The 25,995-nt window shown below is 57.2% G+C and overlaps 1 protein-coding gene across 3 annotated transcripts in view; it reads left to right on the forward strand.

Moving 5' to 3' along the window:
* Positions 1–25,995, forward strand: part of TNRC18 (trinucleotide repeat containing 18) — a 57,585-nt gene that overhangs the window by 3,277 nt on the left and 28,313 nt on the right. For 2 of the 3 annotated variants that reach the window (XM_037383752.1, XM_037383755.1), the window contains exons 2-10: positions 14,568–14,693; positions 15,144–16,946; positions 20,203–20,305; positions 20,722–20,927; positions 21,145–21,291; positions 21,808–21,992; positions 22,765–23,188; positions 23,692–24,639; positions 25,284–25,459. In XM_037383752.1, coding sequence (XP_037239649.1) covers positions 14,568–14,693; positions 15,144–16,946; positions 20,203–20,305; positions 20,722–20,927; positions 21,145–21,291; positions 21,808–21,992; positions 22,765–23,188; positions 23,692–24,639; positions 25,284–25,459 — 4,118 coding nt within the window. The remainder of the gene's footprint in view (positions 1–14,567; positions 14,694–15,143; positions 16,947–20,202; positions 20,306–20,721; positions 20,928–21,144; positions 21,292–21,807; positions 21,993–22,764; positions 23,189–23,691; positions 24,640–25,283; positions 25,460–25,995) is intronic. The other variant, XM_037383754.1, reaches the window with a different exon arrangement.

Below are 25,995 nucleotides of genomic sequence, written 5' to 3' on the forward strand. Positions count from 1 at the left end.
GCGGGGTTATGGGGGCCGGGGAGTGGCGGGGAGAAAGGTGACTGTTTCCAGTGGAATTTCATCCCTGGCAGCAGCCAAGCTTGCTGGGAAGACCTTGCATAAAAAGAGGCTGCAATCGATGGAGTCGGGCGGCTGCGTCCATAAAAGCTGTAGCTCGCTTTGCTCGGCAGCCCACGGCTCAAAATATGGGAGGGGGGGGGTGTTCATAGTTTTGCTTCTTCCCTACTCCACCGTCTTTGGGTCCAAGTGAGTGTCCTGGTCTCTGCTCCGTCCTGCTCCGGGTGCGTTGTTCTTGGCAGCTTCTGTGTTTTGGGGAGGTTGGAAAAGGCTCCGTCAGACTGGGTTGTGAAGGGTTGTGAAGGGCTGCTCCAGCACCGCGTCCCTGCCGGGCAGCGGGTCCGTGTGCGAGCAAATACCATCCACATGCAAAAAAGACTCTCTAAGAATAATAATAATAAAAACCTGCTTTTTGCCACATACTGAGGTATCCTTTCTTGGGTGGGATGCATATGGGGGGGCTACCAGGAAAGATCCGTGTTTGTTTAAAAGGGTGCCCAACCTCTTCCATTAAACTAGGCTTCCGAATCACTTTCCAGTGCCCAGGAAAAGGGACACACCTGTATGAGCAGAGCTGACTTGGTGTTAAATCCAGCTCAGGAACAGTGCCTGAAAGGGAGGCGGTCAGGCAGAGGGGAGAGATTTCGGTTTGCTTGCTTTCCTACTTCCACATTAGTATGTGCATTCAAATGCAGGGATCTATGGCGGATTGGAGACCATTCCTGCTTCCAGGCCTGCTGTGCCCAGGGAGAAGTTTTCCAGGCAGCTAGGCCAGGTAGGAACGTAGGGAAAAGAAAAAATAACGCTCTCTCCCCCCCGCCCAAGGATAGCTTTGCTGTGCCAGCAAAATCCCACTGTAGCCATCCTTATAATGGCAAAATTGTGCTGCTGCTGAGCCCGCAGATTTTGCAGAGGAGGCCTTGCCGTTGGCGGTGCCAGCAGAAGCGCAATTTGCTCATCTAAACTGCATCCAGGCTAAAATCGCTCCAGTGATGGGAGATGCAGGGATCTCAGTGATGTGGTGCTGGACTGAGCCGTGCTGCCCCCACTCCTCCCCGTAGCTCGGCTGGGGAGGAGGGGGGGGGGGGGGCTCCTGGACCAGCAGTGGGATTTTGGCTGCGGTTCCACGCAGCTCTTTTTGGTCACGTTTTGATGCTGCAAGAAAAATACCATCGATGTTTAATGGCCCTTGAAATCGTGGTTCTCCCTCCCTGCCCGCCCAAGGGGTGGTGCAAGGGGCTGAGCGCAGGGGGGGGGTGGGGAGCTCCTCGGGGCAGGGGCTCCCAGCGTAACACCGGGAGGAATGCGGACTGGCCGGAGACCTGCCTGGGGAGATGTTTCTCCTCCCTTTGGGGCCCTGGTGAAATTAGATGCTTTTGATGCGTGTTTTCAGGCAGAGCAGCAAGCGTGCTTGTCCTGATGGGGCTCGGGGAGGTGATGCTGGGCAAGGGATGATGTTGTGCTCAGACCCGGGGAGGTGATGCTGGGTCGGGATGATGTGCTTGGACCCGTCGCACTCCCCTGTTTACACCTGGCATCCCCGGGGGTGGAGGAAGTGCTCGGCCATTAAGCGATGCCCCTGCAGCTCCCTTGGGACTGCGGCCAACTGGTAGACTGTGAGCAAGGCTGGAGTGGTATCTTTGGCTTTGCGCTGGGGATAAAATGGGGGAGAAAAAGGGACTTATGCATTTTTGGGAGTCTCCCACTGTGTGCTCCTGGGGATGCGTTTCTCTGGTGTCCCAGTGGTTTCCCCAAGGTCTTGGTGGTTGAGTGGGTTGTGGGGTGATGCCTCTATCCATCAGGAAGGGTGGGAAGGACTATCCATCCTGTCCTCTAGCCCTGTTGAAGCTACCATCCCGAGTGGCTGTAGCTGGTGCTAGGGGTGCAGGGTTTGGACTGTGGACAGGAGCCAAGGGCCAATGTGGTGACGTAAAGGTGCTCAGAGCAAGGTCCTGCGGGATCTTCCGCTGCGTTAGGGTTTCTAATACCTTCCCCAGTGGAATGGGCTGGAGCCTGGCCCTTCCTCTTATACTTGGTGCTGGTAAAGATGTGCTTTATTAGCATGGTTTCGAGCAGCCCTTCTCCCACCCTGAGCAAGCCTTGCCCCCCACCCCCCACCCCTTGGTGAGGTTGGACAGCCACCAGTCCCAGCCCTAAGCAATGGTTTGCTGGTGAAAATTTGATCTGGAGGATGAGCTGGTGCTGGAAATCCTAGTCGGGGATGGCACGGGGCACCGGGCAGGTCCCCGGCATTGGGGACAGGCTCCTGCTCTTTCCCAGCACAGCAGCTGTTGCAGAAATGGAAATCACCAGGAATTAATCTTGCTGCAGACGTGGTTAGAAGAGCAGGGCTTTCGTAAGGGAAATTTTAGATCTCCTTCCTAGGATAACGCAGGGTAAAGCTGAAATTAGTTTATAATTATATAGTAAATATGCCCCCATCTTGTCATTGCACCATCTTCTGATGAATATGGAAATGAACATTGTGAAGGGGAATTAACGTTGTTACGGCGGCCTTCCAGGTGAGCGCCTTGCGGTTCAGCCGCGGCTGCGACCGGCGGGAGGGTGTCGGATCACCTCCTTCAGCTGGGGTGAGCGCCCGACGAGTTGAAACAAGGCCCCGTGTGTTTTCGGCGTGTGCTAAACTGGTCCAGTTCAAGCTTGGGGTGGGAGGTGGTGCAGGGAATTGGGGCCAGCCTGGCATGTGCTGACACGAAAGCTGCCTTGCCGGGATGAGGAGACGTTGGCTGGGGTTAGGTAACGTGATCCAGCATCGCCTGCTCGAGGTGCCGAGGACAAGGGAGCGCTTTGTTCTGCCTGGCTGCTGCAAGGGAGAGCACGGTGTGCCCTGAACCACCCGAAAATGCAGGCGGGGTTGGGGAAGGTGAGGAGCCGAGAGCAGCCCCCAGCTCCCTGCCCGCGGCGCTGGGGTGAGGGAGCGGCGCTGCGTCCAGCTGCAGCAGCCCCTCGCTGGCTTTTCCAGCTGGGGATGGTCTTTAAAAAGCAAAATTTGGGAGGGGAGTGCCCCGGCGTGGCTGCCCCGCAGGGTGGTGCCTCTCCCTGGTATGAGGGTTTGGGGGTTTCCTTCTTCCCGTGTTTCCTCCCAGCCCCTCGTTCCGGGATGGCACAGCTGGATGTCTGCAGGCATCGGGACTGGCTGGGGAGAAACACCGTCTCGCTCTGCTGTTTATTTGCTTTGCTTATCATTTGCTGCTCTCCAGCTCTTGAACTGCCAAGGGGATGGCAGCCACACAAACCCTTTATACCCGTCCCCGCCGGGGAGGATGGCGTGGCAGGAGCCCTGCCGTACGGCAGCGCCGCGGCGGTGACAGTTGGGCTCTCTCCCCACGCCGCGAGGATCAGCTGTTGGGTGCACAATATGCTCCGTTTTTCCTCTCCAGCTGTTGTCGCTGATGGTTATGGGAAGTGAAAGGTAGTTGCCAGTTTGGTATCTCTAAATCAGGGAGGTGATGGGCAGGAAGGAGGGGGGGAGGGAGGGTTCGCTGTGTCTGAGGCTGGGTTTTGTTTAAATCCAGGGAGACTTGAAAGAGTGGCAAAAGGATTGAAGTGACCTTGGGAGTAAATTTTATTGCCAGCGTAGCAGTGGCTGAAGAGCCATTTTGAGGGAGCTGGATGCAGGCAGGCGAGCCGAACATGGTGGGCTCGGAGCAGCGTGGTGTGTTCAGGAGGGATTGTGCCTTTTTGGAGGAGTAACAGCGATGTTAAGGCGCTCAGCCCTGTCTCTCTGGATCTGTATCCCCGGCAACTTCTGCAGAGGTTGCTCTTGCTTCTGCCGCCATCCATCTTACCCTGCCGTGCTGCTGCGAGCAAAGAGCCTTTTTAAATGTTTGGTGGTTAGATGTATTGCCCGTGCTTCCCTTTCTGCCCCTGATTCCTTCTCAGCAGAATTCCCTGTGGCTTGAATATGCTTTTAATACATTTGCTTTAATTGCTTTTAATTAAAAAAAAAAAAAAATAATTGAAATGGCCAGCGTGCTTAGGAGGGAGGGTTTTGAAGGGATTTGGCTCTTTGCTGCTTGCCAGCAGTGCCAGTAGTGGTGTGTGAATGAAATAGCCCCCGTGCTATCGCCGCGTGGCGTGTGTAATTCGGGTGTTTGGTGTCCCGGTGTGCTGGGTGGGGAGGCATCCCACATGCCGTGTCACTTGTGAGCCAAGCGGGTAATACTGCAGCAAGTAAAGATCCGGAAAGGCGAGTACGGATGAGTGCAGTCACCTTCCCAGGGTGCCGGTGGAAGCCCAGTAACACCTTTCTCCTGGCGGTGCTCCACCGGGCGGGCACACCGGGCGGGCACACCAGGTACACCGTGCCAGGCTCCCAGCGTGTGCCGTGTGTGGAGTGCCGGGGTTTCCCTTTGCAATCCCAGCGCTACAGCGGGGCTTTCTCCCTAACGAGATTAGCGGCACAAAGCGGTGATTCTTCTGCTGCTTTTAATGGATGTTCGGGGTTTGTGTGGGATCGGAAATTCCGACTTGCATCAGATGAGCCCTCTCTCTGACTGTTTTGTGGACAGATCTTCCTTTCCTCGACTTCAGGGCTGACATTCATATCGGTATAAGTGTTTTAGGCTTTCCTCTCCTGCTCCCCTCTGCCTCCCCTCCTTCTCAGCCCCTGTCATGGTGAATTTTATCTTCTTCCCTGCGCTTCCATCTTGTGGAAGACACGAAAGCTCAGTGGCCTTCCCAGGCCAAGCTAAATGCAGCTGGGAGGAAGGAGAAATGCAAAAGTCACTCTTGAATCATTGTTGTAGGTGCTTCTCTGTCTCCCTAGTTGAGATGTGCAAACACATATGTGTGCATATATATATATACACACACATACATACACAGGGCATCTGTCTAGTGCTTCACCTGATGGAGGGCTGTCTGTCCCTGCCTTGTGACATGTAGGGGCCAGGCTGGCAATTTTTCAAGAGCCCAAGGGCTGTGCTTCAGTTTGAATACAGATTTGTATAATTCATCAGGAATTAACCGCACCGCCATAATATTTGCCTCTGTGTTTATCTCCCATTGTTGGCAGCAGGGAGGTGCGTGGGGTTGGGCGTTTGCCGGCCGCAGAGACCCCTTCGCTTCACGGTTTGGCACTTTGTCAGTGCATGGGCTGATGCTCAGGAGGATGTAGGGAGGAACCTCTGGAAGGGAAAAGGGCTGAATGTGGGGTTGGGAGGAAAGGCTGGGCACGGGCTGAGCTTCTCAGCCTGGTTTCCTAAGGAAAAGAGGCTTATGGGATTGTGCTCCATCTGTGGATCTCCTTCTTCCACCCCCAGATGTCTGCAGCCCGTTGCTGAATTTCTCCTGGAGTGGTTTTGGTCCCTGCAGATGCTGGATGTCAGCACTGGCCGCTGGGAGAGGGATGCGTTTGCCCCTGTGGCACACAGAGCAGTACATGAGGGTCCTCCGGCTTCACCTTGCACTTACCCCATCCTGGCCATGCCATATCCAAGCGGGAGTCGTGAAGCCAGAGGTGATCGAGCACAGTTGGGTCCCCGGTGATGTCCTCACTCCCATGCTGGGGTGTTTCTTACTGCTGGGACCCTCGTGTTGGGCGGTGGTTGCTGCCTGTTTGCTGAGCATGCATGTTGTGGTGTTGAGATCTGAGCAGGGTGCTGTGCTCTCTGTGCCTCAGTTTCCCCTTGCAGTGCCACCCCGCTTTACAAGGTGCCCTGAGAGGGGCTGAGCCATGGCACTCGCTTTTCAAACAAGAAGTTTTAAAATAAGCAGCGATGGAGGCTGCGTCTCCCAGGGCTTTGAGTTATCCCGACTCGTGCTGACTGCACCTGGCAGAAGCCTGGGAGCCAAAAAAACCCCACATCCAGCTGCCGCTTCCCCACCAGATGTTAGTGATGGGGTGACTGCTTGGGTTTTGGTGGTGGCCCTCTCAGCGGAGCAGATTGAGCTGCAATGGAGAGGCCACCTCGCTCTAGGCCTGGTGAAACCAATGGCTTGGGGCAGTCCCCAGCCTGGGGACTTGTATTTGGGTCACCTGATTTCTGGAGGAAGGGATGAGATGAGCAGCCCAGGTCTGGCACCATGTGGGCTTGGCTTTGCAGAATCATGGAATCATAGAATTGTTTGGGTTGGAAGGGACCTTAAAGACCACCTAGTTCCAGCCCCCTGCCATGGGCAGGGCCCCCTCCCCCCAGCCCAGGCTGCCCCCAGCCCTGTCCAGCCTGGCCCTGAGCCCTGCCAGGGATGGGGCACCCACAGCTGCTCTGGGCAGCCTGGGCCAGCGCCTCGCCGCCCTCACGGTAAAGAATTTCTGATGAGGCTCCTTCTGGCACACCTGGGCGTGGGCCCACTGGGGACTGTCCTGGCTGCCACCCCTTACCGTTCTGGATGGGGGGACAGGCAGGGATGAACCTGGGGGCAATCCCGTGGTGGCCTCCCACCCCACGCAGAGGGAAGGCAGCCAGGGCAGCGTGGGCAGCAACGGGCAGCCGAGGGGACGAGTGGGCAGGTGGCATTCACCTTCTGGCGGGTGCCCCGGAGTGTGTCCGTGGGGCTGGCTGCTGCCCATCACGCAGCGGTGTTTAATTTCTCAATGGGAGAGCAGGAAGATAATGCTGCACAGTCCCATTTAACCTGCTGGTGACCTGGTCTTAAGTCATTGTGGCTGAAAATAGACCGTGTTCCCTCCAGGGCACAGCTAATGGCGCTGGGAAAGCTGGGATCTCTCTTTGAAGGCTGATTTAATTGCTGCTGGCAGGCACTCGGTGCAGGTGATGTGGGGACCGGCACCCGTGCCATCCCACAGTAACCTCCCCCCACCAAGTGCCTGTAGCTCTGCTGGCTCTGGCAGTGAAGGGTAATGAGCTTGTTTCTAATGAAGGCATGGGACAGCGGCTCTGCGCCGGTGCATGGGTGTCCCTGCGTTAGTTGCACGGGCAGGGCTCGGCATGGGTGGAGCTGGGGCTTGCTTGTTTGCATCGCATCTTCTGCCCTGAGATTGGATAATTTAAAATAATATTATTTTTTTTTAATGGGGTGGGTTAAATTTCTGTGCTTAGGAAGGAGGGGGGCGCACCTGCAACGGCAGTGTGTGCCCAGTGCCAGGAGCAGAGTCAGCCCTAGAGCCCCTGCGCTGGCCACCAGTGGCTGGAGGGTCTTCACCGTGATGAAGGATGGACCAGAGCAAAGCCATTTTGATGCTGTCCTAGAAAATCAGGAGAGGAGGGCGAGGCTACAATCTAGCAACTAGGTTCTGTGTTCCTGGGGATTCTGCTAATCAGTCTGAGAGTTAAAATTACTAATTTTTAATGTCCACACAGCGTCTTAGGAAATGTGGAGCTGCAGACCCCACTGAGTCACTCCTTGCCATTTCAGGAAAGCTGCGCGGTTGTGTAGTGAGAGCCTGGAGGTTTTGGTGGACCCCTGTTGGGTCACCAGCAGAAAGGGAGACACATCCAGTATGGTGGGAGATTTCAGGCTGGGGGAGCAGAGAAGCTTCCACTGTAGCAGCCGGCGGTGACCCAGGAGTGTTGACACTGGTTGGACTGTTTGTGCGTCAGGATTCCTGTGGGACCGGGTCGGTGCTTCCCAGGCCACGCGTTTCAGGCTGTGCAGACCAGCTGCGCATCATGTTGGGGGTCCCAGTGGGGTGGTTCTATCCTGGCCCCTCCAGCGGGAGGAAGAGCCACCTTCCCTCTGCCAGAGGGATCTGTGTTCTCACCCGGGTGGCTTCTCACTTGTGACCTTGCAGGAGATCTTCTGGGCATCTCAGTGGTGTCCTTCTGCTGTGGCCTCAAGCCCTGAAGCACAGGTGTACCTTGGGTTGTATTCGCTTTGTTGCATGGTGGAAACAGTCTGCCAGATGCTGAGGGCAGAGCCAGGGTGTGAGCACCAGTCCCTTGAGCCCTTGCAACCACTTCTCATTTTCTCCTCCTCTGCCATCTCCAGGACTGTTCCAGCTCCTGGGCAAGGAGGAGGTGAGCAGTAGGGCTCAGCCTGATGATACTTAATTGCACAGAGGTGGGGACCCCCCCCCCCCGTGCCCTGTGCACACACCCTGCGCTTTGGTGTCCCTTGGCTGCGGGGTGCCTGGCAGCATGGTGATCCATCGTGGGGGCAGCACGGCAGTGAAATCACAGCACGCATCGGCACGGCATCGGCACGGGCTAATGGCTGCGGGAGGGCTCCTTGGAAACCCAGTAGGAACGCGCAGTGTTCCTGTGCTGACGCAGCTGCGAGCAATAGTAAATATTGAGCAAGAGCCACTTAAAAATAAAGCAGCCTGGACACAGATTTCCACGTGGAATAAAATAAAATTAAAAGAAACAATAGAGAGCTGTGCTGCGCTGGCGGGAACTCGCCTTGGCTTTTGAGGTAGTGATTTTTGCAGCTGAAGGAAAGCAGCGCAGCTGTGTTTGAGCTGGTGAGGGCTGGGAGCGTGGACACCCCCCCACACACACCAGAGGATGCTTCTCTGAGCTTGCTGGGGCCCTTAGAAGATTAAACAGGGAGTTAAATTGACCTGGCTGTTCTGGACCTGGGAGATGAGATTGAAGGCCTTCAGGGGACGTGGAGAATCGAGGCTGTAAAATAAGACTTTGAAGCAACTGCCAGCAGCATGACATGGGGTGTAAATACGGCAGGGTGAGCTTTTGGGGTGGCAGGTGCTGGGCTGTGGTAGCAGCAGCAGCCTGGGGCTGTGGGGACAGGGATGGGGACCGGCTGCTGCTGCCTCCAGGCGCATCTTGTCTGGGGACTTAGGTTCCAGCCTGGCCTGTTCCAGGGCTCGTATTGTTGGCGTCTTGTGCGTCGCATAGTCAAGGTGGCTCTGGTGCCTTGGGTGTCACTGGAGCTGCCCTGGCAGGTAGGGAAGGAGGTGGCAAAGATTTACACTGTCAGCGCTCTGGCTCTCAGCTGATTGCAGCCGTAAATGTGTGCATGGGAAATAGCCACGGCCGTGCCTCACTGTGCTGCGTGCCCCTGTGGCATGGGGCAGAGGTGTGGAGGTGTGTGCTGGAGGCAGGGAGAGCTAAAAGAGTCTCTCCCTGGAAGCTGCTACTTCTGCAGGATCAGGGATGCACCGATGGGAGTGAGCATGGACAGCTGGTGCTGGTGTGGTGGCCGCCCTGCCGGTGGTGGAGGGGGCCCCAGGGGGGCTGGTGCCCAGCGAGTACTTGCTGTGCTTGTACTTCTCCTGGTTCCCCTCCATCCCTGCTGGGGAAAGGCAACTCATGAGGATGTAAGCATTTATCCAGCTGTTTGTGGTATGGACTGCTGTCCCAGTTGGCGGCCTGCGAGGCACTGTGAGCTGGACTGGGGAAGAGGTGACCGTGCTCCCGGCCAAGGGCGGCTGTGGCTCCTGCTCTGTGCCAGACCTCAGCCAGCTGAGACCCCGCCGGCAACAGGGCTGCACATCTCCCTTGGGTGCTCGGAGTAGAAAACACCCCAAGGGAATAAACCCACAGGCTTGCTGTGTTTCCCAGCCGCTCTGGGCTTGGACCGGGGGGACCACGGGGCCAGGCTTTTCATCTCGGGCCCTCTGTGGCCGCAGCCCCTTGCAGAGCGCTGCGTGGTGCCAGCCTGCTTCCTGGCACTGTCTCTGTGTCACGGCCGGCGGTTGGGAGTATTTCATAAGTGGCAGAAACCCGTAACGGGCAGATGGGGCCAATGGGGGAGAGTTACTTCACTTCTCCCGGAGCACTGGAGGTTGCCGGTCTCCTGGTGACAGGACTGTGGCTTCTCAGGCAAGGATGGCTCATGCCTGGGGCTCGGCTTCAGGGTGCGCTTTGCAGCCGACAGTGCGTGTGGCCGCCTGCTCGCCTGTCCGGGCCAGCGGGGCTGTGACACAGCTGCGTCCTCATGTGATTCCCTTCGAGGTGACAGTCGAGGTGACAGCACGGACCTGAGAGCTGTCCCAGGGCATGAGCAGAGGCTTTGTGTGTGCTGCTTCTCCCTAGTGTGTCAGTGCTGCCGGCTGGTTTGGAGCACACGGAGCTGAACCGGGAGGGTGAATTCCCCGTTGAAGGGTGTCTTTTGCTCCTGCTTGCTGTCCTTGACCCATCACGGGTGCCCCAGTGAGCCGTCACCTCTGCACTGGGTCAGCAGCCAGCGTGGAGGGCAGCGTGGGGATGCCATGAAGGTACCAGCAGGTTGCCTGCGGCCGGGCTGGTGTGGAGCAGCTTTCCCAGCACTGGCGCACGCACATGTCACATCAGGCATGTAGCCTGGTTTGTTGGCCAGAGCCGTGTCCACAGGGGAGGTGCGTTCAGCTCCAGCATGTCCCTTCCAGCATGTCCCCCTCCTGCCTGGCTCTTTCACAACCCAGGCTTGGCTGACTCGTCCAGCTGGGGCTGAATTTCAGGCCTGGGGACTAGGGGGGGTGAGACAGGGAGAGCCCACGGGTTCCGAGCTTTGGGCAACCAGCAGCACGTGGCAGCCCACTGGGCTTTGGCCATGCCTGCCTACTTCTGCCCGGCGATGTTTTCTGGTGGCTCCCTCCCCCGCGGGGAGCTTCGGGCAAAGCCCGAGTGGGCTGAGCACACGTGGGGCCCGTTTCCCTCCCGCTTCCCCCAGCGTGACCGACCTCCGGCCCCCAGACGTTTGGCATGCGGTTTGTGCGGTAGCTGGTATCTCATCTCCCCATCAGTCACATCCCCTCTCTGTGGTGAGTCACCCGGCCATACCTCTTCCCCCGCCCCCCAGCCTGCTCCATGCCATTTTGGGGAGTTGAGCAAAGATGAAGAAGATGTTTTCAACTGGGCTGACACATCTGCACCCACCGAGTTCCTCTAATAACAGCCCTTAGTGATTTATGTCTCAATTGTGCAAAGCAGGTATGTTTTATCATCTTGGAAGGAGGGGGACGGGTGCGTGTGTCCCCTCCATGCCCATCCGCTGCACCCAGTGGAGCATCACGGGGGGAGCTGAGCAGGGACCTGCATTTTGGCTGCTGGCTCTTGCCTTCCTGCAGGGTGAAAGTGGCTTGAGTGGCAATCTCTGTGCCCCTTAAACCCTTTTACCCTCCGAGCTGGGTTGCTTTGGATCATGTGTGCCCATGCTGCCAAAACATTGGTGTGAGATTTGTGTTAGTGGTGCCTTTCCCAGGCGGCCAGAGGCTGTGCTGATGGGCACGTGTGTTTGGTGTGGCGTGGCTTGGCAGGGAAGGGGGGGGGCACAGCCAGTCGGGGCTAGCGGCGCTGCCAACTTGCACCTCGTCGCCTGTGCTGCCATGCCAGCCCGCCTCTGGGCAAGCAGGCGGCTGGAGGAGCGTGGCTCAGCCTGCTGAGACCTGTCGGCATGTCCCTGGGCAAAGCGGATCTTGCGCTGGTTCAGCAAACGCTCTGGCCTCAGGCAGATGGAGATGGTTGTGGTTTCCCCCTTTCCCCTCCCTTTCTCCTGGCAGCAGCCCATGGTTGGGGTGAGCTGTGTGTTGCTCACTGCGGTAGAGTTTCTCCCCTTGGCATCGCTTTCTGGCGCGGAGATCCAAGGAGGGAGCGACTTGCCCGCGGCCGCCTCCTGCAAATGCAGCTACTTAGTGCATGGAGGAGCAGCTTCACCTCCGGGTCCTGCCTGGGGGAGTGGGGCAGCGAGTTTAGGGCTGTGCGTGAGTCTTAGGCCAGCCCGTCAGCACTGCTGCTGGAGGGCTGTACGGAGGAAGGGGTGCTCCGGCATTGCCTTGAGGTTGGATTTGCATTGGGTTCATCCCCGGGAAGGCTGTGGCTCGAGTCCGGCTCTGACTCCTGGCGGGGCAGAGGCCAGGTAAATACAGCCCGGGCGGCTTCTCCTCCAGGCACTTAGCAAGGGAAAACGGTGTCGCTGGCAAACCCAAGGCTGGGGTTCAGGTGGCTCTCTGGTTTTGCTGCTGGTCAGCTGGGTCATGCAGGCAAGTCTTTGCACCTGCCCATGCCTCAGTTTCTCCACTAGCAAAGCTTTGGGCTGTGCTTTGAGATCCAGTGCTGGGCTTATGCCTCCCCCAGGAGCAATGCTGTTGCCGTGGCTGGTGGGATGCGCTGGAAAGGGCTGCCCGGTGCCAGGTGGCTTTGGGGCTTGGCTGGTGGCATCAGCTCGGTTGTACTGCTGCTGCTTCCCAGCTGGGGTGGCTGACACAGCCCTGCAGGGTCCCCTGCCTGTCCACCTGAACCTGTCCCCAACTTGGGCTGCACATAGAACCACTTGTTACTGCTCTGCTCCCTGCTTCAGCATAGGAGCTAGAAAACCTCCGTGATGGCTCATCTTACGCTGGGCAGCTGGAGAGGATTTCTTCTGCCCTTCAGCCACTGTCATCCCACAGTTCCTCGTCCTCTTGTTCTTTCGGCTGACCTTCCTCCTCCTCCTGCAGCCCTGGGCTGAGGCTGGGTCCCTGTGGGGGGATGTGATAAAGCTGATTGCAGAGGAAGCCCCAGAGCGTTTGGGGCAAGGGGTGACCCTGAGTTATCCCTGGGTAGGATAAGACGCCACAGGCAGGGAGCTGCCCCAGTAGGACCAGGAATGTCACTGGTACCAAAATGCCTTTTGGGGTACCAGTAGCTTAAGCTGTGTGCACCTGTGTCCCTGTGCTGGGTGGCAGGGCCGGATTGTGTCCCCTTCCTGGAGCTCGGCGGGTGGCTTCATGTCCTTGCACCATCTGCGAGCGGGGACAGGCCATGAGCACCTGTGCACGGCAGTGTCTGCAGCGTGGGATGTGTCTCACCACGATCTCCATGCAGGTGCTCTCGCCTGCTGCAGTGGCTGCAGCTGGGATCGAGGTCTGGCTGGGAGAAGGGACTCACGTGGGGATGTCTGGGGCCGGGGCCGCGGGGCTGATGTGGCATGGGGTGCTCCAGGGGGATTGCCATGCTGTAACCATGTGCTGCGCCAGATGGGACTCGCGTTCCCTCAGAAATGTGTTGCTCCTGCTCCAGATGCTGGCTCAGTGCCAGCCCAGCCGTGCCAGAGCAGCGCGGTGGAGGTGGCGCGGCCGAGACAAACATGCTGTGGTGTGGAACTGCTCACAGCTAAGCCAGGGTAGGTGCTCCTGGGGGCTCCCCAGCGTTCTCCAGCCCTGGAATAAGAAAAGGTGTTTGGAAATCCTCCACAGTGAATGTTTTGGGGTTACCAAGGAGAGGTGTGAATGTGGTGCATGCTCAGTGTCTTTAAAGCACCCTGCACGGGATTAAATTGCAAGTTTCACCTGCTGGGAACGGGCTCTGCATTGAACTTCATGGGCACAGCAGCTCCCCTGGTCCTGCTGCTGGAGGCTTGGCGTGTGCGGGTGATGCTGCTGGGATCTGTCGGGCGATGGATCTGGGCCAGGAGCTGTGCGGAGCACCGCGTTGGTGAGGCACATATGCCGGGATGCAAACATGTATGCGAAAGAGATCCTGGCTGTCTAAATAATGTGAAATATTGACTAGCTCTCGCAGATGGTGCTCCACGTGCAGCTTTGGGGACTGAACTTCTCTGTCTCCCCTTGGGTTTTGGTGTGATGTTGTTTTGATCCAGTTGGATGCTGGACTCTTGACAAACTTGTTGCCTGGTTGCTTTCAGTGGGATTGTTGAACCTGGGGGAAGCTGATTGCTGATGGGGTCTGAGGGGAAGGAGGGAGGGTTGCAGCGGGCTTGACTGGCTCCTTCACGCTCTCCTGCTGGCTTTTCCTTGTTTTTGAAATGATGGCGCCGACTGGGATGCTGGTTCTCGCAGGGCGCTGGGTTTGTCGTGGGGCTCGCGTGGCGGTTGGTGGCAGTGTTGCAGAGGAATTGCTGCCTCTAGCCAGGAGCTTGTGCTCTTACCGCTATTACGGTAATTGTATTCACTGATGAAATCCTGATGATGATTATTTGCCTGAGGACATTGCTGGGGGGCCCACTCTTGGAGAGGGCCCCCGTATCCAGGACATAATCCAGACCGCTGGCAGCAGGGCCTCAGGGACACACTGCTTTTGTATCAGCTTGTGGATGGGTGGCAGGTTTTCTGCTGTGTTTTGCCTTCCTCCGGGATACAAGATGCTGGTTTTGGATATGTGAAACTATGTTTTGTGTGAGCTGCTGTGGAGGATGCTCTGGTGTTTTCCCATAGCCCATACCCAGTGCTGGGCAGCTGCAGTGGGGACGGGCTGTATTGGCAAAGCTATGCTGGCAAGAGGATCTTACTGCTGCTCGGGAAGCATACTGGGGAGTGCCCTCACCCACAGGTCGCTGTAACGGTGATAAAACAGCTTATCAGCCAGGTGGTTAGGTCATTCAGCCTTCAGATTTAAGGCTCTGCTCAGAAAGCAGCACGCTGCGTTTGCAGCCCACCAGCTACAAAGTTAGACCCTGCAGAGGTGCGAGGGATGTGGTGGGAGACCCGCAGTGGGGGGTCAGTGCCTGAAGCGGGGGTCCCGAGCAGCGCTCCCCACCGTGGGCTGTGTGTGGTGTGCCTTGCGGCGTGTGTCCTTGCAGCCGCTGCTCCTGGCGCGTGCGGGACCGACAGCCACAACAGTCTGTGCTTCTGCGGGGCTCGTTCCAAGGCAGCGTGCCGCTTGGGCTGAAACATGTTTCCCTCTTCTGTTTCCCATTTTCTGCAGGCTTTTCCCATCTGCCTAATGGGCTCTACCCGTCGTACATTCCCCTGAGCCACCTCGAGCCCCCCAGCGCCGGCAGTCCTCTCCTGGCCCAGCTGGGTCAGCACAGCCTCTTCGAGTCGCAGAAAGGTGAGTCTGCGTCCCCGCGCACCCTTTCCTTTGGTCACCCCTGGGTGCTCGCCCTGTCCTTTGGGCTCGATGGGATGCTGGAGCTGCGAGATGCTGGGATGTTGAGGGTGAAGAGCAGGAACCCCCTGAAGTTATCATCCAGGGATGTTTCCTGGTCTTAGCAGGACCAAGGTCTTGGATGTGGCAGTGCTGTAGGGAACCTGGCGAGGTCCTTCCTTGAAACCCCCATGTGCTGCAGCATCGCCTGGCTCAGCATGCGTCAGGGACAGGGCTGTCCTGTGTCCCACCTGGGCCACGTGGAACCTGCCTGGTCTCCTCTGCCCTTGTCCTTCCTGGCCGTGTCTGAGACATCCATGAAACCTGTTCCTTCCTGGTTTGCCACCTCTCACCTCTGAGTAAGACTGAAGGTGTTGGAGGCCTGTGGTGATTTTGTTTGCTTTTGCTCCGCAGATGGGTTCTACCTGTCCAGCCACGCGGGCCAGTCCGCTTTGCACCCGCAGCCTCCCCTCTCAAGGACTGCGGGCAGCCACACATCGAGCACTTTGCTCCGGGAGAAGGACCTTGGGCAGCTGCACAAGAGCTCGAAAGAAGGCCTGAAAGACCCTGGTGGGAAGGAGCGGGCATGCCGGAGTGATTTGTCCCTGCCCTTTGCCAAGAAGGAGGGCAAGCCAAAGGAGGAGCCCCGGCCCCGCAGCGTGGTAGACCTCACACAGGACACCAAACCCGACAGTGACCGGAAAGTGAGCGTGGTGGAGAAGGCGGTGAAGGTCGGTGAGCGTCTCTCACCGTTCCTGGCTGAGCACATGCCAAATCGGGGCGCGGGCAGTGGGGAACCCAAGTCCAAGAACCCGCTGCAGAGCTCTTCCCTCAGCAACTGCAATGGAGGCGGGGACCCCATGCTGAAGGTCCTGGGTGCCGAGCAGGACCGCTGTGCCAAGGATCCCGCTCGGCACGATGAGAACATGAGGCCTTCTGCGCACGCCCATGCCGAGCGGCTGAAGCGGGGGGAGCCCCTCCTGCCCTCCGTGGGTGCTTTGCACGTCTCCTGCAGCTGCCCATCCCCGCACCCCTCGCAGCCGGGGAAGATGACGCCGGCCACAACATTCCCTCCGCAGCCCGTCCATTCTAGCATGTACACCATCTTCCCGCCGGCCAAGGAGCTGGGGAGGGAGCACAAAGTCATCGCCCCCACCTTCGTGCCTTCGGTTGAAGCTTACGACGAGCGGAGCGGGCCCATCCAAATCGCCTCACAGGCCCGTGACAACAAGGTGAAGGACAAGGACCTCGGCAAGGTGGGGGTGCTGCAGTCGTCCACGGAGCGGTGCCTCGCGGATGCCTCCCGCACGCTCTTGTCCCAGGACTTTTCTTGCCACAGCGATGCCAAAAGGATGGAGGCTCTGAGGGAGAAGGGCTCAGTGATCAGGGCGAACTCCATGGCACTGAAGAGACAGGTCACTTCCGAGCCCTTCCTCAACCGGCCGGGGCTGGGCTCTCCGGAGAGCAGGGAGTTCCTGGCCTCCAAGGACTTGCTGAAGCCAAGTCCGGAGGCAGAGCATCGACCCTGTGAGCGGGACCGCTTCCAACGATCCAGCTCCAAAGAAGCGGCAAAGGTCTACGGCACTTTGGACTCTTCCCGGCAGCACCTGGACCACGGTCAGCTGAAACCACCCGAGCAGAAGTGGAAGCCCTTTGAGATGGGCAACTTTGCTACTACGCAGATGGCGGTGCTGGCCGCGCAGCACAACCACGTCACCCGGGCAGAGGAGGAAGCCAAGAAGGTCTACCTTGACCCCAGCGGCTTGCCACGGTCCTCAGTGGTGGGCTCGCGGAGCGCTGCAGATGTCCTCCACCCCGCCTCCCACGGCGAGGGGTCGGCCATGCAGAGCCTCATCAAGTACAGCGGCAGCTTTGCCAAGGAGACTGCATCCCGGCAGAGCTGTGGCAAGAAGAGCCCCTTTGGGGGCTTGGGCAACGTGAAGTTGGACTCTTCGCAGCTGGGTGCCTCCAAAGTGCAGCAGCTGCTGTTGCAGCAGCCAGCGAAGCAGCTGAAGAGGGACCCCGAGAGACCCGAGAGTGCCAAATCCTTTGGCCGTGAGAGCATCGGCTCCCAGGGTGAGGTGGAGGTGAGGCACTTGCCTGTCGGCATCGCCGTGGCTGTGGCCCGGCAGAAGGACAACAGCAGCAGCAGCAGCAGCAAACTGGGGCCCAGCTTGGCAGACCGGGATCGCTCGCTGTCTCTCAGCAGCATCAAAGGTAGGTTCCCCACATCTGTCCTTGGGACTTCCCTGCAGGATCTGTTTCCTGGGGAAGCAGCCACCCAGTGCTGGCTGTGTGGCGTGAGCTGAGTTTGGCGTCCTTAGCTCCCTTTGTCTCCCGCTCCCAGCCAAGGGCACGCTGTAAACCACAGCGGGGAGCAAGATGCCCTGTGCAAGAGGGAGTCCCCTTTCCCCGGTTCCATCCCCTCTGTCCATCTCCGAGGACAACCCTTCTCCATGTGTCTGATCCCCGTTAGCAAAGGGAGGGACAGAGAAACCCCTTAATCTACCTTTGTGCTGGTGTTTTAATCTCACGGTTTTGACTTAAGCCAGGGTGCTGGCAGGCGGGGGATGGCTCCGGCGAGCTTGTTGGTGCTCTGCTTGCCTTGTGTAGCAAGATAACGCCTGGGGGCTGCCTAGCACGGGGAGAACTCTGCTCTGGTGTGCCAAGGAGCCGTGCCAGAGCACATGGCCGGTGAGCAGTGGCTGGGCTTTCTGGTTTTGGCCTTTGCCTTTCCCGTTTTTGTTGCCTTTGCCCCCCTCTCCCAAACCTCGGCAGCGAGAGGCAGTTTCTCCCAGCCAGCAGCCCCTCTCCCCGTTCCCATCGCCTCCCGTCGCCCTCCCCACGGCCCGGCGGGAGCCGACCGAGGACCTCGTGGGCAGCACAGGGAGCTGTTTGTTCAGCCGTTCAATCGTCCCAGACCCTCCCAGCTTGCGTTAAATGTAATTTACTGAGCCGAACTAAAAGGCTGCAAACAAGGGTTGAATTCTGGCAGGCCTCCGGGCTCGTTGCTAAGTGATGCAGTTGGCTTTCAGACAGAAAACAAGACTGCTTTTCTCCTCCTCTCGCCCCCCAAATGCTGCCCCCCCTTTGTGTGCCAGGAGATACTCGTCTAATAACATTAGCTTGCTTGCGCTGAGTGGACGGTGCTTGAATGTTTAGACCTTTTAAGAAGGAGAAAGCAGGCTTTAGTTGGCTAATCTGTAGTATTTGGCAAGTAAAATGCAAGTATTTAGTGCCGGGCATTGGTTGTCAAGGAAACGGACCTAAGCCTTTCCTCCATGCATAACTGATTGAATTTTTCTATGCGGTCCGTGCGTCATGTTCATATATATAGACAAAATGATCATTCACTGTCTGGACAATCGTCAGTCTGTACAGAAAAGGGACCGTTCTGTCGGCGGGGTGGGGGCTAGGCGGGAATTAGAGGGATAAGAAAGCTTGTGTGTGTTTGTATGGGGGATGAGAGAAAGATGATAAACCCGTCTATAAATAACGGAGCGCAAGTAATGTAGATGGGAGAGGGAGGATCGGAGATAAAATAACAAATAATGTGTTTCTAATAAAAGGCTAGGGGTGGGGGTCAACTCACCTTGTGCCAAGGAGGGGAGGGGGGCTGTGAGTTGTCCAAGGGCTGGCTCCATACGGCTGACGCTGAAGAGGCAGTTGGGCATTGACTGGGGGATAACTATATAGCAAAAGGGGCTCCAAGGAAGGAAAACCTGGGCTAGAGAGTGGATTTGTGTGCAAGTGAGGATGCTGGCAGAGAGGCAGGGGGGGATGCTGGGGCTCCGGAGGGATTCGCGAGCCCCGGTGCCTTGTGCCATGGAGGCTAGGTAGTAGAACTGAGCCGTGGAGGCTGCATGGCACATTGTTCACTGAGTCGTGGAGAGGCTTGCTGGGGACAGCCACTGCAGGTGGTATCCTGGCAGGCTGCAACGGAAATGTGGTGACCCTGGGAAGTCCTTTGGGAAGGAGAGGTGTGTGCCAGGTTTTAAAGCATCTTTACTTTCTGCCTGGAGCCCATGGAAGGAGCCTTGGGGAGAGGAGCCGGGAGAGATGTTGTCTTGTTCCTGGATTCCTTCTGACAGTAAAAGCTAAGGGAATTGGAGACTTGACAGAAAAAAACCCTGGGCTGTCCAGGTTTGTGGAAATACACAGCGGAGCCCTCCTTGAAAAGGCTGCCTGTCAGCAGAATCGACTTGATGTTCTGAGATGCTTTCCTGTGTGCCAAACCTTATCCAGATGGGAGAGCGAGGACCTTGGGAAGGGCTGCCAGGGAGCCAGGGTGCAGCCGTGCAAGGCCGTGCTGCACCACTGAGCCCTGCGGGGTGCAGAGCATCGCCCGGGCAGGGGATGTGGCAGGGAGGACCGGGAGCTGGGGGGAAGCAGACACCTTCCTCCTGGCCCTGTTAGGTTGGCTGGCTGCTCGCTGCAAGCAGGTTTGAGGTTTAGGAGCGGATCTTATCACCAAAGCATAACATGGAGAGAGGCAAGAGGGAATTGTGGAAAGAATGCATATGCAAGAAAGAAGCTAGGGAAAAACTAGGGGAAAGCAAGCCTGAAGTCAGGCAGTTGGGGTGAAGACCTCGGATAAAATAAGGGAGAGGTGGCTCCAGTACCTGGTCCTGACAGGGCCAAGTGAGGCGCTGCTCTTTGCTCTTGTGAAGGTGCTTCCTAACCTCTCGCAGACACGGCTGCTACCGTACTGGGCTGTATTTGCAAAGAGCTGTTCTGATTCTGGACAAGTTGTTTCTCCAGCCAAACATCCAGCCCCGGTTTTTTGGACTCTTGCCCTCATCTGCCATATGTTTCTGCCTCGCCAGACCCTTTCTTGTTGCATGGCTCGGGGACGGGGGGTGGGTGGGTGTAGATTCCCGCCAAGGGGTTGAATTGCAAAACAGAGCGTGCTGGTTTTGTGAGGGTCCATCGTGTTGGTTCTGCCTGTTGCAGAAGGACAGGGATTTGAGGCATACTCGGTGCTCCCAGAGTGATTTACCGGAGCAGAAAGTGCTTCAGAAGGTGCAGAGTTAAAATCCACCCCCTGCAAGATGTGCTAAGCAGGTCTGTGTGGTTTGATGCAGGGGTTTAGCTGGGAATTGTTGTCTTCTGAGGTGGGAAATCGGCCACTGTCCTAGAGGAAAAATGGTCTGGTTGGTTCTCTTGCTCCCAGGCTGGTGGCTGTCCTGTCCTGGGAGACCGACCTGGCCTGGCGAGTGGGTCCCTTGGTGGCTTGGAGACACAAACTTCAAACCACATGTGCCTGGGTGCTACCAGGAGCCGCCTTAGTGAAAATATCTAAGGGAGTAGACAGCCTTGCCCACTCCTTTAGGACATGAACCTGATACAGTCTTGGGGACAGTGGCATTTGTGTGTGCTGGCTCCCAGGGTACTGTCTCTCTACACCCAGAGGAGAGGGGACAGCTTTCCCTGGGCTGTTTCTTATATCTGGTGGTGCTGGGTTGTCTCTTAGGGCACGGACGCTCAGAAGAAGACTGTGGGGACGAGAGGAGCCGCCACCGGGACAGCCATCTCCTGGCAGGGCGCTTGGAGCGGGATCAGGAAAAGCTGCTCAGGTGAGAGTTGGAGGCAGATGGGGCCTCTTGCCACAGTGCCACAAGCTGTGCTCAAGGACAGGCTGTCCGAAGAGTGGACGGGATTGCATCCGCCCTGGTGTAGCTGCTGGCACCAGCCTTGCCGGTGTGGAGAGGAGCACTGGGTGGGGTATCACAGGGTTATAGGCAGATCCTGAATCCGCAGCAGAGCAGACTGCTGCAAATCCATGCCTGCCTCAAAGGGCTGGAGAGATGGGATGTTTTATTCTGGACATGACATTAACCACCTCCATCCAGCTTTTCTTGAGTGTCTGACGCTGGTTTGCAAGCATACCCGTTCTGCAGACTGGTCCATAACGCTGGGCTCCTCCAGCCAGGCAGTAACCTGCAGCACTCAGACCCTCTCTCACTCTCTCTCTTGCCTCCTCCATCACCAGAGAGAGCAAGGAGCTGGCAGATTTCGCTCGGATACACCCCTCTGGCTGCGCCACGAACGGTTTGAACTCCAACCTCATGGTGACGGGAGGCCCAGCCTTGGTGGGCTCTGGGCGCTGGTCTGCAGACCCAGCTTCGCACTTGGCAGCCCACCCGTGGCTCCCCAGGACGGGGAGCCCCTCCATGTGGCTGGCCGGCCACCCCTATGGTGAGTGCCCTGGGAGGGGAGGGAGCGATGTGTCCATGGCATGTTCACACTGATGCCATCCAGGGAGAGGTGTTTCTGAGTGCCCAGTGAAGCTGCTGTCTGACCACGGGGGAAAGGGAAGGAGGTTTTTTGGAGCTATCAAATAGCAGATGACTTCTGGCATGGGTAGGAGCTGCCTGCATCCCCTGAGTTGTGACTGTGGTGTTTCTTCTTCCAGGACTTGGTCACCCTTCCCTGCACCAAGGCATGACTCCAGGCTTCCCCCCTGCCATGGGGGGAGCTCTGCCTTCCGCCTACCAGTTTGCCAGAGACCCGCAGTCGGGGCAGCTTGTTGTGATCCCCAGCGAGCACTTGCCACACTTTGGTAAGGATGTGAGCACGGTCCCTGAGGACCATGCTTTGACAGCTGTGGAGGAAACAGGCTTTGGAGTGGGCTAGATGGGAGTGAACGTACCCTTGGGGACCAGCAGCCACAGCTCTAGCATGGCATGAGCTGGCCACTTGTTAGGTGTGTTTTGGAGATGGAGTTGTGTAATCTTAGGCAGTGGCTCCTCATCCCCTGCAGGACCCTGTAGAGTTTGAGTCCTTGGTTAGGACAGTCTACTCGTGGGCTCAGCCCGGGACAGTCAAACCAAGGGTGCCTAGAGAGCAAAGCAAAGTCAGATGGCCCTAGGACCCGTGGGATAGTGGGAGTGGGGGTGCTGAGGAGAAGGCAGCACACTTTCCCCTCTGCATTTCTGGGTGCGTTTCTGCATAGCCTGGTGTTTGGCATTCCCCACACCCTGGGACTGGGGTAGAGACACTTGGTCTGATTGATCCTGAATCCCCTAACCATCCCCATCCTCCTGCCTCCCTGACTGCATCCCTGCTCATTCCCCAGCGGAGCTGATGGACCGGGCGCCCCCGCTGTGGCCCGCCATGTACCCCCCAACCAGGAGCTCCCTCCAGCACGCTCACCAGCTCCAGCTCCTCTCTCATCAGCAGCTGCTGCGGCAGCACGAGCTGTACATCCTGCAACAACAAGCAGCCCACGCCATGGAGCTACAGAGGAGTGCCCAGCTCGTGGTATGTTTTCAAGAGCTTCTTGCTTGGGCATGAAATAAGCCTGAAGCTGGAGTGTTGGTGGGGAAAGAGCAGCTGTGCCTGCGTTGCAAGTGTGCTGCAAGGATATGGATGCATTGAGTGATCCTGGCCTGGTCCCTGGGATGTGAGGCTTTCAGTGCATCCTGCACAGTTAGGGTGGGTTTTGGAGGGATTTGGTGTACAGCCATTGAGCAGTGCTGTTGGGAGGGCTGCCCAGCAGCAGTGTGACTGTAATTCCTTCCCTAGGGATGTCTCTTGTTCAGTTGAGTGGTTTCATCCGTGGTCACCTCCAAACAAACCTCCTGAGTGGCTCGGAGAAGCAGCTGCAATACTGGCAGCAGTCATGCTGGGTCTTGGAGCCAGCTCCCATTCACCAAACAATTTTGGAAGTTGTGAGCTTTCATTTGGGTGTTCTACACCCATTTAATTTTTACAGTGGTCATCTGGTTTTCAGCCTTCATTTTGCGTGTGTGCTTGTTAGGCTGGAGGCTTGGACATAGAAGTGGTTTGCTTTGGTTGCAAATGAAAGCTGAGATACCCTTCACATGACTCCTGGAGCTGAGAATTTGTAAAGCAAGCTATCACAGATCAGTGTCATCCTCCATCAGATTGGTCTTAAAATGGTGTTGCGTCAGGTGTTTTATTGCAGTGCATATTTGATAAGACCATATTTTGGTCTTGCTAGGTGGTAGACCTGTACCGCTTTCCAAGAGCAGGTAGAGATGTGCTGAGTTTTGCTCTGTTCTTGTCGCAGGAGAGATTGAAGGCTAACGAGCAGCGTGCAGATATGGAAGAGAAGGTGACGAAACGGAGCCTGGACAGTGCCAAATCAGGCCTTTCCTCCTCTGCCTCGGGACTGGTGCACCGAAAACCACCCGTGCTGTCTCCTAGCACCTCCACGTCCTACAGCAAGGCTGTGAGTCCACCTCCCCTCTCTCCCAGGGCCTCACCCGTGTCTGTGCTCAAAGCTGAGGTGATCCAAAAGATGGAGGAGCCACCTTCGCAGCCAGCCTACTCCTACCCTGCCACCCCCAGCTCCCATCCTTCCAGCCCGCCCCCCGCCTCTCCACCCCCTGCCCCTGCCATCCCTCCAAAGGAAGAGGCACCCGAGACCGTGGAGAAGAAAGACCTGGAGCTGGAAAAAGAGGCTGCTGGTCCATATCAGGCCTTGTTCCCAGGTAAGAGAGCCCTGCTTTAGCAGAGTCCTGTTGTGTTTGTGCCTGCCTCCCTTTTTCTCCTTGGCTCTTTCCTGCTTCCATCCCTTCCCCTAGAGAAAACCACTTAGCTCCTCTAAAAGGGGGGAGAGGCAAGGACCAGGGGTGGTTTGATGGACTAGGATTAATGTCTGGGTCATAGGGGCACCTAGGGCTGTAGACTGTCTTCTTCCCTTGGGTCAAGCCTGGGTTGGTTCCTCCAGGGCTGAAGCCTCACGGGAAAGGATGGGAGAGGCAGATGTCTCTCCAGTTGCAGGAGAGTGCTGGAAAGGTGCAGAAGGGACCTCTGGGGTGCTGCTGTCTGTGTCAGCTTGGCCAGGAGAGAGGTGCCCAAAGCAGCTACTGCTTGAGAACAGGAAGGGATAAGAGATGGTGGAAGCAAAGGGAACACGTCTTTGCCTTAGTGAGACAGAAAGTGCTTTGGAGATCCGGCCATTACACAGCCTGTCCCTGCTGATATCTTGCAGAGATCCCGCCGGGATATCCATTCCAGTCCCTGCCTCCCTCCTTTGGAAGACACTATCCCTACCTCCTCCAGCCCACTGCAGCATCTGATGCGGATGGCCTGGCTCCTGACGTCCCACTGCCTGCTGAAGGCTCTGAGCGCATGGAGCTTTCCCCAGAGGTCAAGCCCATCCACCTGTCTCCGTCCAAAATGCTAGAGCCCATCCAAGCAGCAGCAGAAGAGGAGTCCTTGGAAGAGAGGGTGAAATCAGAGGTGCAGATGGAGGAAAGTCAAGAAGGCATCTGTGAGCAGGACATGGGGACTCTGAACATCACCACCTCTGCAGCCGTCCCAGTGCAGAATGTGGACAATTGCAATCTCCTGTTGCATCAAGGTGAAGCCCTGGGTGCTATGGAGCAGGACCAGGAAGACCTCCAGAGCTGCCCACCTCCTTACCAGGTTGTGGCCTGCCCTGCAGAAGCAGAGGCTCAGGCAGAGACTGGGAGTGGAACTGAAAGCTGCTCCATGCACATGGACTATGATGGTTTGCTCGTGCACACGGAGAACGAGCCACCTGAGATGGACCTGACACCCCAGCAGGAGGAGGCCTCTGTGGCCATGGATCTGCAGAGTGCTGATGTGGCCCGTGCAAGGGAATTTCCCAACCTGCCCCCTGAGGAGGGGGAGCAGGGGCCAGAGATCCCTTCCTACACGGAAGAGGCAATCTCTTGCCAAATCCCAGCTCTGGACATCAAGCCGGGCGACCCGCTGGCTGGGATGAACGCTTTGGTGGCTGCCACAGAAATGCCTCAGGCTTGTTCCTTGTTGACTACCACCAGTGTCACTCCATCCCAGATGAAGGTGGAGGTGTTAACGGATCAGGCCTTGGAGCACTCCTTCCTGCAAGGGATCACTTTGCTGAGTGAAATTGCAGAAATGGAGCTGGAGAAACGGAAGCAAGAAATGCAGAGTAAGTTGTGAGTGCAGAGCCTGGCCAGCCTTGGGCCAGGTTGGGTCTCCATGTGTACAGTCCCCGCACTCTCTGTGCGAGCCGAGGAGCAGAGGTGCAGGTGGGATCTCTTGCAACCTCAGCAAGAAGGGCATTGCCCTGAGTTGCACGAGTCGTTGGTACTTCGGATGGGGTCGGAGCAGGGTTTTTGTAGCAGTAGGCTGAGCGACGTGTGGCTTTCGTACTGCTCACCCCTTCCAAAGGCTCTCGCCATGTCTAGACAGCTTGTGGTATGCGTAGCGGAAACGGAGCCCCACTTGCCGAGAGCTGCCAGGGTAACACCCTTCTGGCAGGCACTGAGTCTACAGTCTGTCGGGGTTTGGCACAAGAAGCCCCAGTAGCTCCAGATGATGCTTTCCAAGAGCTTGGCAGGTCCTGAAAAGATCTCACCTTCCAGTAACTTCCTGAGGCGAGACGTGATGGGAACTGCCAGTTGCACCATGGCTGGGTACAACAGGAGATCTCAAGTGGGGGCTGAGGGGGGCTGAGAGGCTCCTTGACCTGCCATGGTCCAGAAAAGGACATCAGCCTCTCCTTGGGCCTGCCTGAGGAGCAGTCTTGGAACGTGAACCTCTATAGCTTTGTTTTTTTCCTGTCCTTTCCAGCAGGTCCAGAGAGTTTCCCTGTCCGGCCAACACTGGAGAGTTTGCTGGCTGCCAGCACCCACATGCTCATGGAAGTACTTTCCACCCCCTTTATGGAAAGTCTGAAAACCATCCGGCTGCCTCGAGAGCTGAATCCCAACAAAAAGTACAGCTGGATGCAGAAGAAAGATGAACCCGTAAGTAGCTCTTAGTGTGGCTGAGCCTGAAAAGCCACAGTACATCCACTCGCTGCAGCTTGCTCTTCCAGCCCCACTTTGCCACCCGGCTCGTGCTGCCCTTCTGCACTCAGCGAAGCGAGCTGGCTCTGCCCTCGTGTCGCGTTTGTAGCTGCGCAGGAGGCAGCCTGGTGTCATTTAGCTTCCTCCCTTGTTTGTGAATCGACACATTGAATTCAGCAAGACCCTCGGCGGCCCTAGAAGTGGTTTTTGTAGTACAAAGCCAGCAGGAACTCCTGTGTTACTGCTTTGGTGGGGGGATATGTAAAGCTAGTGGCAGGAGGACTTTTCCATCTTTTTTTCTTTGCTGACTCTTCCCCATGGGAGAGACTGACGGATTACTTTGTACCCAGCAAATAAGTGTTCCAAGTCAGGGAATATTTTGATCTGTCTTTTTTAAAAAGGCAGAAGAGACTCCACGGGTGTATTTTATCCTACAGGTTCTTTCCCAAGGTTGCTCTCCCTCAAAGCTGCTGCCATCCCTTGCATAAGGCTCA

Source organism: Falco rusticolus, chromosome 4, assembly GCF_015220075.1.
Source record: "Falco rusticolus isolate bFalRus1 chromosome 4, bFalRus1.pri, whole genome shotgun sequence".
Classification (NCBI taxonomy): domain Eukaryota; kingdom Metazoa; phylum Chordata; class Aves; order Falconiformes; family Falconidae; genus Falco; species Falco rusticolus.